Source organism: Tamandua tetradactyla, chromosome 6 (assembly GCF_023851605.1).
Source record: "Tamandua tetradactyla isolate mTamTet1 chromosome 6, mTamTet1.pri, whole genome shotgun sequence".
Taxonomy (NCBI): domain Eukaryota; kingdom Metazoa; phylum Chordata; class Mammalia; order Pilosa; family Myrmecophagidae; genus Tamandua; species Tamandua tetradactyla.
The window spans coordinates 25055018-25068382 of record NC_135332.1 but is presented as its reverse complement, the minus strand read 5'-3'; the positions used below and the strand labels follow the sequence as shown (position 1 = coordinate 25068382).

The 13365-nt window shown below is 53.5% G+C and overlaps 2 protein-coding genes across 7 annotated transcripts; both read right to left on the bottom strand.

Annotated features, from left to right (window-relative positions):
• Positions 1 to 115: 115 nt before the first annotated feature.
• Positions 116 to 1098, bottom strand: HCRT (hypocretin neuropeptide precursor). The gene is made up of 2 exons (XM_077163260.1): positions 1081 to 1098; positions 116 to 475 (listed from the first exon to the last, which is right to left on the bottom strand). The coding sequence occupies exons 1-2, from the start codon at positions 1096 to 1098 to the stop codon at positions 116 to 118; spliced, it is 378 nt and encodes a 125-aa protein (XP_077019375.1).
• A 1895-nt stretch (positions 1099 to 2993) lies between these two features.
• On the bottom strand, positions 2994 to 7306 carry GHDC (GH3 domain containing). Of its 6 annotated transcripts, none has more exons than XM_077164362.1 (10): positions 7232 to 7306; positions 6907 to 6990; positions 6419 to 6720; positions 6040 to 6155; positions 5407 to 5908; positions 4811 to 5003; positions 4654 to 4725; positions 4444 to 4577; positions 3996 to 4081; positions 2994 to 3707 (listed from the first exon to the last, which is right to left on the bottom strand). In XM_077164362.1, the coding sequence occupies exons 3-10, from the start codon at positions 6705 to 6707 to the stop codon at positions 3489 to 3491; spliced, it is 1611 nt and encodes a 536-aa protein (XP_077020477.1). In that variant the 5' UTR covers positions 6708 to 6720; positions 6907 to 6990; positions 7232 to 7306; the 3' UTR covers positions 2994 to 3488. The 6 variants fall into 6 exon arrangements, with proteins under 6 accessions (XP_077020477.1, XP_077020480.1, XP_077020476.1 ...); XM_077164365.1 differs by having other exon boundaries at positions 6419 to 6582; XM_077164361.1 differs by having other exon boundaries at positions 7183 to 7290.
• Positions 7307 to 13365: the final 6059 nt, after the last annotated feature.

The following is a 13365-nucleotide window of genomic DNA, read 5'->3' as shown; positions in this document are numbered from 1 at the left end:
GTACAGAGACCAGTCACACTAACGGACATTCGTCTTTATTGGCGTCTTCCTAGAGGCTGACACCTGGGCGGGAGGAGGGGAGAGGGCAAGGCCAGAACGGGGCGGGAGCAAGGGCTCAGACACCCGACCTGTCTCCAGGCGTGGCAGCGGTAGTGGGACAGCGGCGCCCGGGGCAGGGGGGCGGCGCGGGGTCTGCGCCTGCGCGGCGCCCCATGGTCAGGATGCCCGCTGCGTGGTTGCCGCTGGCCTGCAGGAGGCGCTGCAGCCGGCCCTGGAGGCCAGGGGGCCCACGTCGCTTGCCGAGCGTGAGGATGCCGGCCGCGTGGTTGCCCGCGCCGTGCAGCAGCTCGTAGAGACGGCAGGAGCAGGTCTTCTGGCGGCAGCAGTCGGGCAGGGGCTGCGCGGCAGCCCCGGGCGAGAGCAGCGCGGGCGGCAGCAGCAGCAGCACGAGCAGCATCACCGCTGCCCAAGACACCTAGGGAGTGGGATACCCCGCGCTCAGGGTCTTCCCGCCGCTCCCGCAGCCAGCCCCACGTCCAGGCTCTGCTCAGCCCAGCTTGGCCTGCGCTCCTTCCTCACTATCTCTTGGTTTTCCTCCCTCGTGCCGGACTGAAGGGCTTACTGGAGAAGCGCTCGCACCTCCTCCTTTTACCCGTTCATCCTTCAAGGCCCAACACAACATCTTCTCCAGGAAGCGCCCTGAACAGCACCCCCGCCCTTGAGCAGAATAAACCTCTCTCCCCTCTGGACACCCGCATTTAGAGTGCTTACCACTCCACCTGGAAACAGAGTATGTCCGCACCAACAATTTGTAAGCTCAGGGTAAACAGAGGTCCTGTTTATTTCCCCCCCCCCCCCATGGCACCATGAGATGACATGTGTAAACACAGCACCTGTCACATAGTAAGTGCTCAATAAACGCGAGCTCTTAGGAGAACAGAGTGGGATCCAATGTTAGCCAGCCCCAGCCCCCTGCCTCAGAGCCCACATGGGAAAAGGCCAAGAACTGAGACACCTCTGGCCTTTCTTCCATTGCCTCCTTGGAATGATGTGTCACCCCATCAGTCCCCGGGTCTTTACCTTGGACGGAGGGTTCATGCTGTCTGGAGCTCAGGGTGGAGTAGCCAGGAAAGATGGTGTCTGCAGTGGTCCAAATAGTCAGGAACCTCGAGACTGTCGCCTGGGACCTGCTCTCGGGGGGCCTGGGGTTTATAGTGCCTGGAGGTTAGGGGGGAGAAATGGGCGCTTGCATCTACTCCCAGGCCAGACAAAGGCAAGGCTAAGATTAGCCTCTGGCAGGGGGGCCGTCTCCAGGCTGGACTCAAGGAATGGCCACTGAGGCGTTGAGAGGCGGGGGTTGGATCACTGTGCCCCCGCCGCCCCCTCATCTGTCTGTCTGCTCCCTGGAGATGGGACTGTCTCCGGGCACTAACGAGGCCACCTTGCACCCAGGAATCTGGGAGCACAAAAGCGGCCTTGGCTGGGGCGCTGGCCTGGGACAATGTGGTGGTGGCGGTGGGGAGGAGCAGCCACTAATTAGGGGCAGGAGAGGAGGTGGTGGTGAGACCCACAGTGTGAGGGAGAGGGGAGGAGGGCGGCCAGGCAGCGGACCTCCCCCTTGCTGCCCCCCCGGGGTCTCTCAGGCTCCAAGGCATTCTCCCTTCATGGAGAAGTCATTCCCCAACCCCCACCCTGCACTCTTCTTCCCTTCTGCCCCATCCACTAACCTCCAAGAGAGAAAACCTTAAAATCCTAGCCTGGGTCGTCAAAGAAAAGGACACTAAACCGGATGCTCTCTTTCCACTTCTCTGGCTTTCTTCTGGAGCCAGGCCGCTTGGAGGGGAGGGTGCAGCCACAAGGAGTGGCCATCGTGGGCTGAAGGACCTGTGCCCTCTCGAGGCCAGGGTTTCTCTTATTTGGGGGACTATTTATTGGGCATGTGCTCCGTCTCAGGCCCTGCACTGGGCGCTGGAGTGATGATGGCGAATAAAGCGTGGCCCCAGCTTTCAAGATGCTCCCAAGTCCGGGTGGGAGGTGATGCCGGCCTAAGATAGTTCGGTGGGAAAAGGATTATTGCAGATGTAACTGCACAGCTGAGCCAGTGACTTCCGGCTGGGGCAGGGCGGGGGGCCGTGGAAGGCCTTACCTGAGAAGTGCATATCCATCAGGTGAGGTCAGGGGAGGACGCTCCACAGAAGGGCCCTACTTGAGCCAAGGCACAGAGGTGTTAGGGTCCTCAGACGTGGTGGGTGGGGGTGGGAGGTGCTTTGTGGGCCTCATAGTCGTGGGTTCCCCTCAGGGAAAGGGAAAGTGGAGAAAGGTGCCCGGAGAGTGGGGGCCAGGGTCAAGTGGTCCTGTTGGCCGAGCTGATTCGTTCTTGATCCTGTGGGTGCTGGGAGCTGGAGGGGGGGGAATTGAGCAGGAAGGGGTCATGGGCTGACATGAGGGCCAGGTGCGGGGGTCTGGAATCAAAGACCAGTTCAGACGTGGGCTGGGAGACTTGGCAGCTAATCAGGGGTGGGCGCTGTGTGTTTAGCGGGTGCTTTGTCTTAGGCAAACCCCCCAATCCTGCCGAGGCTCAGCTGCCCCATTACTAAAACGGACAGTTAAGCCAGTGGTCTCTGGGGTTGCTTTCTGCTCTAGTGTTTTATGATTTGAAATGTAGCCCCCTTCCCCCCATCACGGGAGAGATTCATGGGTGTTGGGCCAGAAGAGGGGAAGATGGGAAACAGCCCCTCCACATTTAGGTTATGCTTGGGATGGGGGGAGGCAGGAGGAGATGACTAAGGCACGATGAGGGTCCCTGAGGGTCCCTGAGTGCACGTACCCTCGGGGGCTAACGCAGCCTGGAGGGAGTTGGGGAGGGGTGGAGGGGGCGCCCCAGCTTCCAGGGGGGTGACCAGACAGGGTAGGAAGAGCCCAGGCCATGGCAGAAGCAGAGCAAATGGAACCACTCCACAGTTTTCCCCCAAGCAGACCCTGAGTCAAGAATCTGGGTACATGAGGTTTATTTGGGATGTGATCCCAGGAAGCGCAGTAGGGGAGCCTGGAAGGGAGGAAAACTAGCCAGGAGGCGTTGAGGAGAGGCTGGCTGCTGTGGGCAGCTGGGGCTGGGTCCTGCTGGGACCCTCTGAGAGACCCTTGAGAACTGCTCCATCCACGGACAGGGAAGGCTGAGGACTATTTTCACTAACTCCTATTTCTTACTGCCTGAGGGTCACTCCTGGGGGCCCCTCCCCAGCACCCGTGCACTGGCCAGGCGAACACCCTCAGGCTGAGAGACCCAGGAAGCCATCAGGCAGCCCCCGCGGGAACATGTAGCAGCGTCCTCCTGGGTGGGCCAAAGGCACGTGGGCAGGGTCCTACGCTTCAGGACCGGTCAGCTGGTGGGTGCCACGGTCCGAGACGCCAGCCCAGGGCTCCCCATCCTAGGGGCCCGGGGGAAGGAGCGAGGTGGGCCTCTGTGGGAGGTGGGGCCGCCTCCGGGCTCAGGACACCACCTTCCTCTGCAGGAACCGGGCCAGATGCCTGTGTCTCAGCACTCGGGGCATCTCAGGAGGGAATGGGGAGGAAGGGGAGGCAGCAAGGGCCGCGCGGAGTGCTCTGAAGGCCCCCTGCCCCACCAGGTGGACTCGGGCAGGCCCCACGCTGCCTCTGAACCGCAGGGACTTGTAGCGAGGAGAGGTTCCCTGGAGGCAGTGGTCGAGCTGGGAACAGAAAGGCCTGAGTGAGGCTGGTGTGTGGCTGTGTGTGAGTGTGTGGGTGTGTGGGTGTGTGGTTGTGTGGGCACTGAGAGCTGTGCATGGCTGTGCCCCAGGGCAAGGTGTGTCGATGAGTTCTACGTGCACAAATCTGTCTCTGCGGGGCTCATCCTCCCCTTCCCAGGGTCCCAGGGACGTTGTCCTCTCCTGCCCCTCCCTTCCCTACCCCTTCCCTGTCCCCATGGCACCCAGGGGCCATGCAGAGTAAAGGGGACCATTCCCCATCTCATTTACCTTGTCTCGATTTTCCTCCGATAGGTTCCTAAGCCCCCTCAGGTCCACGAACACCTCATAGTGGGGGGCAGAGCCCTCCGAGGAATCTGTGACAACACCCCCGGGCGTACACACTTCCTAAATTGGGTGGCTTCCCAGGCCCCCTGCCCCCTTCTGTTTTTCCCCACTTTGAAGTTCATCGGAAAAAAAGGGTTTCTTGCTGGGGGGGTGGGGTAAATGGAGAGAAACCTAGAGCCTAACCCTAAATACGAATCAGGTCAGGAAAGGAAATGGATAGAAACTGCAGCAGGAGGGCTGGGGGCTAGACCTGTAGAAGGACTTCCATCAGGAGCAGCAAAGGGGGGGGGTGAGACCTGTCCCCTTCCTAGAGGTTCTCCCAGCAGGATGGGTGAGTGTTGGGGTCAGTCAACCCAAGGACAGGAGGCAGGAGTCGAGTGGAGCAGCTTACCCAGAACGCTGCTCTCCACACAGCCATGGTCCAACAGCTTGGCCCCTGGCCACTGCCTCACTGCCCGGCCCAGGGCTTCACAGAACACATCTTCACCAATGTCTTCCCCTCGCACGCTCAGGGCCTGGCCCAGCCTGGGGAGAAGGAGAGGGGAGGGAGTGGAGCCCAGGGCACTAGGGCCCACCTTGGCACCCCGGGGAGGTCACCTACCTGCAGACAAATCTGACAATCGGACACTGGTTGTAGGCACTAACCACCTGTACCACATCGCCCAGGCGGCACCTGATGGGATGGGAGTGGCAGTGAGGTCAGGCCCAGGGGGTCCTGTGGGCAGGGGCTGGGGTACCGGGGGAGGGTGGGTGATCACCTGGTAAGGCTGGCGTGGTCAGTCAGCACCAGCTCATACTCCTTGCCCTTCTCGGCCTCGGCCAGCAGGAGGGTGGAGGTGGCCTCCTCCTGGGCTTCCTCCTTGACTGGGAGCAGCTCAATAAAGGGTGCCCCAGGGGGTAGAAGGTAGAGCCCCCGGGGCTGCTCTGGCCACAGGTTCAGGCCCAGCATGCCTGTGGGGAGCAAGCAGCCTCCACATCATCTGGTGGGTTCACTGCTTCCTGTTAGACAATAGCGGCTCACCCTGACCCCCAGGTCCCGATCCTCTGAGCATCTGATCCCATTGCTGCCCTTCCACCCTCCTCTTCCTGGCTCCCCAGGCTCAGCTCACTGCCTCTCAAGCCCTTATTGCAAAGAGGAAGAGTGTAGTAGTTATGGAGACCTAGGGTGAATTTGTGATAGTCTCATAACCTCTATGAGCCTCAGATTGTTCGTCTATCAGATGGAGCCACTAATCCCCACCATACAGGGTCTTGGGGTGGTTAAATGAGGTTATGTAGGGTTCAATACCTGGCCGTCACTGGCAGCTATATGACCCACCCCGGCTCCCACTCACTGCCCCTGGGCCCTGCTGACCTCCAGAGGCAGCATAAGCAGGCGAGAAGAAGGCTAGCCCTTGGCACCACAAGTCCTCCAGGGCTGCCACAGCCTCGGCCTGGCCTCCTGCATCCAGAGTCACCACCACCTGCAACTTCGGCCAGAGCCGAAGGGCCAGTCCTCGGGGTCCCTGATCCAGGGCTGCCCGCAGCTCATCTGCTCGTCTGGCGAGAGGCTCTGCTGGGTTCCCTGCAGCTACTGCATCGGCCAACTCTTCTCCACTGGCCTCCAGGCCCACGAAGACGTCCAGCAGTTCAGCCGCCGTCCCAGCCTCCAGTGCCCGCAGCCAGGGGGACCTCAGTGCCTCCAGGAGCAGGTCCCTAGGGTCCCTGGCTCCAGAGGGACTGGCCTGGCCCAAGGCATGCCCAGGCCAGGGGAGGGGGCAGGGCCAAGGGGATGTAGGGGTCACACGGGCAGTGCTTCCCGGAGCCAGCACCTCTGGGTAAGTCTTTTTCAAGGCTGCCAGACCCAGTAAAGTGGCCTAAGGGGGTGGCAAGAGAGGGTGTTGGCTCTGGGCCTTAGCCAGACCCTGGCTGCATAGTTTGGGGTTCTTTGTCCACCCTGCAGGTAGGGGGTCTCTGGAAGGGCTGAGCTCTAACGTTCCCAGTTTACCTGCAGAGAGGCATGGTACTGGTTTGAGGTAGGGGACTGGAGCTGTTCCCCACTCTCTTCTTCCTGGGCCTGGCTGGCCTTGGTCAGAGGGAGACGATTCCGGAAGGTGTTCATGTCTGTAGCCCAGAGACACCAGAAACTCCTCAAGAAGCCATAAGTTTCCCCAAGAGTGTCATGGGAGACGGATCCTGGGGTAGTCTTGGGGGTGGGGTTACAAGGGCCTAGGATGGGAAAATTCATCTTAAGCAAGAGGGCTCATCCCAGGCCTGGGTAGGGACTCTGGGTCAGGCCCCTCTGTGTCGGGGGCGCCTCAAGTTCTGGGCTGTCCTGTGGGGTTTCTTTCTCTCTAGGCCTCCTCCCCAGACCCGGGGGAACACACCTGTGCTTCCCCTGAGGGGGCGGGGGGCGCCCTGGGCTCCCTCCAGACACCGCCTCAGGGCCTGCTGCTGGCTCTGGCCTGGGTGCTGTGTGCTCTGCTCCAGTTTCCACCGCTGCCAGGTGGCTGCCCAGCCCAGGACACCCCAGGCCACACGAAGCTGGAGGCTGGCAAGCCAGGGCAGCCCATTGTGCTGGGACCGCGGCTGCCTGAGCACCGCGGACAGTGGCAGCTGCAGCCCCAGCAGCCCCAGCAGCAGCAGCAGCAGCAGCAGCAGAAGGAACAGCAGCATCTCCAAGGAGCTCCTGGGGGGAGGAAGGGGCCAAGCACGGGTATGGGGAGTGTGTGTGTGTGTGAGGGGGTATGCTGAGAAGATAATTTCTTCCTCTACATCTACTGCAAACAAGGAAAACCAAGTTTGGGAACAGGCCAGGACCCATCAAGCAGGCGATGCACAGAAGCGAATGTCAGGGCTTTGGAATCACACTGACCTGAGTTTGGATCCTGGCTCTGCCACTTGGGAGCTGTGTGGCCTTGAGTGATTCAGCTAACAGTGCCAGGCTCCCTTCCCTTATCTGGAAAATGGAAATAAAAATACCTCCCTCAGAAGAGATAAGTGTCCAAAGAGAGTTTGGCACAGTGACTGGCACATAGCGCTGCTTAACAAGTGGCATCTCCTGCCCACTCCGGAGTGGCTCTGCCTTTCTGGGGGTCCACTCTGTCCCAGTTCCATGCCCGTTCCGAGCCCCTCCCCGTCCCGTGTGTACCTGTCACCTCCCACTTCTGCCTACTCTCAGCACCCCAGGCCCCCAGCACCTCCGGTCTGGCTAGACATCCGGCCAGCAAGAAGGAGCTTTGGCTTTAAAGGGCTGGGCCCAGACGGGGAAATCCGGCCACTTGACTGGAGGGAGGAGCTAGTGTTGGAGGTGGGGGGGTGCCCTTAAAGGGGCAGGTTGCCTAAGGGACGAAGTGCTGGGTGCTTGCCCAAGCTGGCAGATGGGGGAGTGAGGGCGAGAGTACTGGGGACCGCAGACTCTTGCAGGTGGAGGAGAAGAAAACTGAGTATGGGAAATGGTGCCACGAAGCAGCTTTAGCTGAGAAGGGGGCACATCTCATTCTGGAGCAGATTCGAGCTTCAGAACTTCACTTGAACTTGCAGAAAGCAAGAAGAGGTTTGAGCTCCCTCCTTACCCCTGAGTCCTAGACTCAAGTAGGTGTGCAGTTCCGGAGCAGGCGAGTGGGAGGTCTCCATGGGAACAGCTGAGGAGGCGGGGGTGGGGGCTGGGGTGGAGGAGTAGGGCCAGTGGGCATCCCGTTCAGCCGCCGTTTCCATTTCCCAGCAACTGCTGTTCCGAGCCTTCCCGAGTCCCACTTTGCCCAGTCTCTATCACACCCGTTATTTTTAGCACTCAGAGAGAAAAACAGTAACCACCAGCTGGAAAATTCCTCAACTCTCTGAAGCCCATGCACCCCCTTTCCCCGTCCTCAAAGTGTCCTAGAAGTTTCAGTTCAAATTTGGTTTACGGACCAGCAGAATCGGCTTCACCCGGGAGCCTGCTAGAAATGCAGAATCCCAGGCCCCACCCCAGACCTGCTGAATCAGAAACTGTGTTTTAACAAGAGCCCCGGGGTGTGTAAACAAAGTAAAGTTTGAGAAGCTCTGCTATAGGGTGAGGTTCTCCTTCTGGCTTTCTCTTCCTGTGCTCTAGACCTAGGCTCCTACAAACCCCAAACCCCTCTTTTCAACTCTTTTTTGCGACCCCTAGATCTCACGGGGTCGTCTCTTCTCACAGCTGAGCTTCTTGAAAGCATGATCTCCTCTCACTGTCTTGGCTGCTCCTCCTCACTTACACTCTTTTTGTTCGTTTGTTTCTCTCTGAGATCGTGCCTTTTTTTTTTTTTTTTTAAAAAAAACTTCTTTGTTTTAATTGTAAAGTATAACATACATACAAAGCAAAGAAAGAAAAAAGCAATAGTTTTCAGAGCACTCTTCAACAAGTAGTTACAGGACAGACCCCAGAATTTGTCATGGGCTACCATACCATCCTCTTGGATTTTTCCTTCTAGCTGCTCCAGAATATTGGAGGCTAGAAGGGGGGATTTATCATCACAATCGACTTTTCCTTTCTTTTTTTTTTATTTGTGAAAAGTAGCATATATACAAACAAGCAATACATTTCTAAGCACAGCACAGTTAGTTGTAGAATAGATTTCAGAGTTTGGGATGGGTGAGACCTTGCATAAAATACAAAACAACCCAGCTTTATTGAGATATTCACACACCATACAATTCACCCACTTAAAGTGTTCAATTCAATGGTTTTTAGTATATTCACAGATTTTTGCAACTAACACCACAGTCAATTTTAGAACATTTTCATCACCTCAAAAAGAGACCCCACAGCAGGCTTTGACCTGTGGTGGCCTCAGGTGTGGCAGTTCAAGGCAAGTGGAACCGTGTAAGTCCCACCCAAAGCCCCGACCTTAGCAAAGGCAGGGAAGAGCAGGGCTGCCCCACGCTGGTTCTGCTGGAGCTCAACGTCCTGCCGGTCACAGGGTCAAACAGGGCAGTCAGCAGCTCATTCTGCCCTGGGGACATGCTGGAGATGGGGGCCCAGTAGTCATCCTGTGCAAGGACATCCCCAGCTCAAAGGCTCCTGCTTTGCTTGCAAGGAGCAGCTCCCCAGGTCGGCCTACAGGCACCAGCTCTGGGGTCTCGACTTCCTCTTCCTGCTGTCCCAGAACCCTGTGAGAGCCGGCAGAATCCTGTATGGCGTTGGAGGGCTGTTCACCGAGGACATCTAGACCAATGTCTAGATCAAAAGCATCTTGTGTCCCTTGAGGAGCACCGGATGAAAGGCAGCTAAAACGAGGTGTTCCTGGCCACGTGACCACTGGCAGTTAAATCGTGTTCATTGACATTCAACTTGACTGCTGTCTAGGGTAGGATTACTGAGTGCATTGACAAGACCTCTTCACTGGGGCCACCGTATCTTCTTCTCCAACTCCTGCAAAATGACAGACTATGCCAAGAAGCAAGGGTGGGTCTTAGGTCCTAACAACTAAGACTGCTTTGCTAGCCAGGAGCAGAAACTTCAAGACATGACCATCCCCTCCATGAAGCTGTCAAACAGGTCATTTCGAGTCTGCCCAGTAGCTGGAGACCCATGTCTGAGCACACCCCCTCCCTCAAATGGGGTAAGGCAGGGCATGCATTATTTAAGTAGTTGCTGGGGTTTCTTCCAATGAAGATGAATTGCCCTGCCCCCGATAAAAGAAGCCTCTACCTTTTACCTATCACCCTTATAATGTCCCCAGCACTCTAATGTCCCCCCAGCCCCTAGCAACCATGAATCGACTTTCTATTTCTACAGATTTGTCTATTCTGGACATTTGATATAAATGGACTCACATAATGTGTGTTCTTTTGTGGCCAGCTCCTTTCACTTAGCATGTTTCCAAAAAGCCTCTCTTTATTAAATTCTTAAAATTTTCCATATTATAGCACGTATCAGTACTGTGTTCCTGTTTATGGCCAAATAATATTCCAATAATGTGTCAAAGGAAAAACTGCATCGGGCAATGTTAAACAGGCAAGAATGACTTTATTCAAGGCGAGGCTATAGCAGGGGAGAGGGAGCAGAACTCAACTCTGTGGAAACAAAGGAAGCGGGCTCCTTGAGGTCTAGGACTGCGTTGGAGAAAAGCCCAGGGAGGGGAGGGAATGTTTTCCTTTGTGATAATTAGGCCACCTGGAGTCTGTAAGTGCTGGAAGAGAGGAGGAGGGAGATAAAGAACCACCCCGTTAGAGGCCAGGGTAGTTGGGTTGGGAGGGAACGGGAAGGGGGTGGTCCGGGGTGAGACTGATAGAATAGTTAGGGTCTGAAGTTGTCTTTTTTCCCTTTTTTTATATCTGCAGTCCCAGTTTTTCTCTGCATTTTCTCAGCTGCTAGTTTGGTTCTGTTAAATGAATTTTCAAGGGCTTGGAGGTAACATGTTCATAAATGTCTAAAGCAAAACTTATCTGTACATGTTGAAATCACTGGGACAAATTATCTGGGACTCTATGACCTTCCACGACTGCTAGGACATTCTGACATTCTTAGAACTTGGGTCTTGATTTCCCCAAACCGGGATTTTTGTCTGGGTTAAATAAATTTTGTTAAGCATTAGCCTTCCATCCACTTATAAAGCTTGCTTTTCTTGCTTTTTTATTTTTTTTTTCTTTGCTTAACTAATCATAGTTATTCTTGTGTAACCTCATTGTATTTACTATGTAAGCTATTTCTTAGGGAAAAACTTTTATCTTGGTATAGAGTGCTCCTCAATTTCCACATAGTCTTATGATAAATAGACAGACTGTCTTTTCTAAATTCTTAAAATTTGTCTTTTATTTAACATTTTCCAGATAGTCAGGACAAGGGAAGGAGCAGGGAGAGGCATTCAAGGAGTAAGGCTGTCAACTGGGTCAAGAGAAGGAAAATATCTTCACCAGGCCCTTCTCTTGTTCAAGAAATATATACGGTTTTCACTGAACAACTTGGCTGGCTCCTGTTAAGATGTTTTTTGTTGGTGGAAGACAAGTTGAATCATTTGTCCACCACCATAAGACAGTGGCAAAAGGTCACTTGTTTTAGGGGCACCGTGGAGAAAGGAGGAAATACTCAACTTCCCCATTGGGAGAATTTCTGATATTCTAGCAAGCAGTGGAGACAACCAAATCAATAGGCTGAGCCCTCGATCTTGGGGTTTGCCCCTATGAAACTTATTCCTGCAAAGGGCAGGCTAAGTCTACTTCAAATTCGGTTTAAGATTCACCCCTAAAGAACCTCTTTTATCGCTCAGATGAGGCATTTTTCTCTAAGCCAACGTGGCAAATGAACTCACTGTCCTCCTGCCCCTACATGGGACATGACTCCCAGGGGTGTAAAACTCCCTGGCAATGTGGGACAGAAATCCTGGGATGAGCCAGGATCTGGCATCAAGGGATTGAGAAAAACTTCTTGACCAAAAGGGGGTAGAGAGGAATGAGAAAAAAGTAAAGTTTCAATAGCTGATTTCAAACAGGGTCAAGAGATTGTCCTAAAGGTTATTTTTATGCATTATATTATCCCTTTTTAGTTTATGGTGTATTGGAGAGGCTGAAGGGAAGTACCTAAAACTGTAGAGCTGTGTTCCAGTAGCCTTGATTCTTGAAGATGATTGTATAACGATATAGCTTTTACTGTGCGACTGTGGTAGTTGTGAAAACCTTGTGCCTGATGCTCCTTTTGTCTAGGGTATGGACAGATAAGTAAAAAATATGGGTAAAAAATAAACCAGTAATAGAGGGGACAAAGTTTAACATAACTTGGGTAGGTGGAAATACTAGTTATCAATGAGAGGGAGGGGTAAGGGGTATGGTATGTATGAGTTTCTTCTTTTTTCTTTTTATTTCTTTTTCTGGAGTGGTGGAAATGTTCTAAAAAATGATCATGGTGATGAATACACAACTGTGTGATGATATTGTGAGCCATTGATTGTACACCATGTATGGAATATTTGCGTGTTAAGATTTATCAACAAAAATATATAAAAAATAAAGTGGAAAAAAAGGTCAGTTGTTTTAGGGTCAGACATCTTAGAGGGATGTCTAAAAGGAAAAAGAGACATCGACTCAAAGGTGTGTATCAAAGTCTAAGAGGTCAGGGGATGGAAATCTGTCTCTTCTGTGCCACTGCTTCTTTAGTTTCTTGAAGCTAAGATACAGATGCTCTTGTTTGTATTGTTCACAGCCGTATTTCTTATATGAGCATTTTACAAGACTGATTTAGTGAACCCTAAGTGGCTTATTCAGGGAGGAATCCAGCCCCTGCATGGTCTGCTGCAGTGATGGGTGCTGTTTGCTAAAGCTGCCAGATGCAATATACTCAATGGCTTTTGTAAAGGGGATTCATTAAGTTACAAGTTTACAGTTCTAAGACCTTAAACATGTCCAAACTAGGGCATCCAGAGAAAGATACTGTTGTAGTTTGCTAGCTGCCGGAATGCAATATACCAGAAACGGAATGGCTTTTTAAAATTTAATAAGTTAAAAGTTTACAGTTTGAAGGCTGTGAAAATGTCCCAAAACAAGACAAAGCAAGTCTATAGAAATGTCTAATCTAAGGCATCCAGGGAAAGATACCTTGGTTCAAGAAGGCTGATGAAGTTCAGGGTTTCTCTCTCAAGAGGAAAGGCACATGGTGAACATGGCATCGTCTGCTAGCTTCCGCTCCAGCTCTCTGGGAGGCATTTTCCTTCATTGTCTCCAAAAGTCGCTGGCTGGTGGACTCTGCTTCGTGGTGCTGTGGCATTCTTTGCTCTCTCAGAATCTCGTGGCTTTCTCTCTTGTTGTTCTCTAGCTTTTCCCAAACTGCTTCTTCTTTTAAAGGATTCCAGTAAAACCAATCAAGACCCACCTGGAATGGGTGGAGGCATAGCTCCACCTAATCAAGTTTAATACCCACACTTGATTGAGTCACATCTCCATGGAGATGAGCTAATTAAAGTTTCCAACACACAGTACTGAATAGGGATTAGAAGAAACCATTGCTCCCGCAAGGTTGATTAGGATTAAAACATGGCTTTTCTATGGTACATAAATCCTTTCAAGCCAGCACAGATACTTTGACTCCTAAGAAAAGCCAAATGGCACCTGGGATTTCTGTCAGCTGGGAAGGCACATGGCTGGCATCTGAGGTCCTTGATTCCAGTTCATTGCTTTATGTTTCTGATTCCAGTGGCTTCCCCCTCTAAGCATCTGTGGGTCCTCACTTAGCTTCTCTGGGGCAAAACTCTGGGTTTTGGCTTGCTTAACATCTCATGGGCACATGGCAACATCTGCTAGGTTATTCTCCCAGCTTCTGGTTTCAGATAGCTCTCGCAGATCCTGTGGGTACTTCTGTGTTTTCCTCTGCATCTCCAAATGT

What these genes read in the sequence shown, in the direction of transcription:
- GHDC (XM_077164362.1), bottom strand. Translation starts at nt 6,707, where the DNA reads ATGCTGCTGTTCCTTCTGCTGCTGCTGCTGCTGCTGCTGCTGGGGCTG. An exon ending in TGCTTATGCTGCCTCTGGAG is followed by an intron (nt 5,004 to 5,406) that starts GTCAGCAGGGCC and finishes TGCTCCCCACAG; the next exon opens with GCATGCTGGGCCTGAACCTG. An exon ending in ATTGTCAGATTTGTCTGCAG is followed by an intron (nt 4,578 to 4,653) that starts GTAGGTGACCTC and finishes CCTTCTCCCCAG; the next exon opens with GCTGGGCCAGGCCCTGAGCG.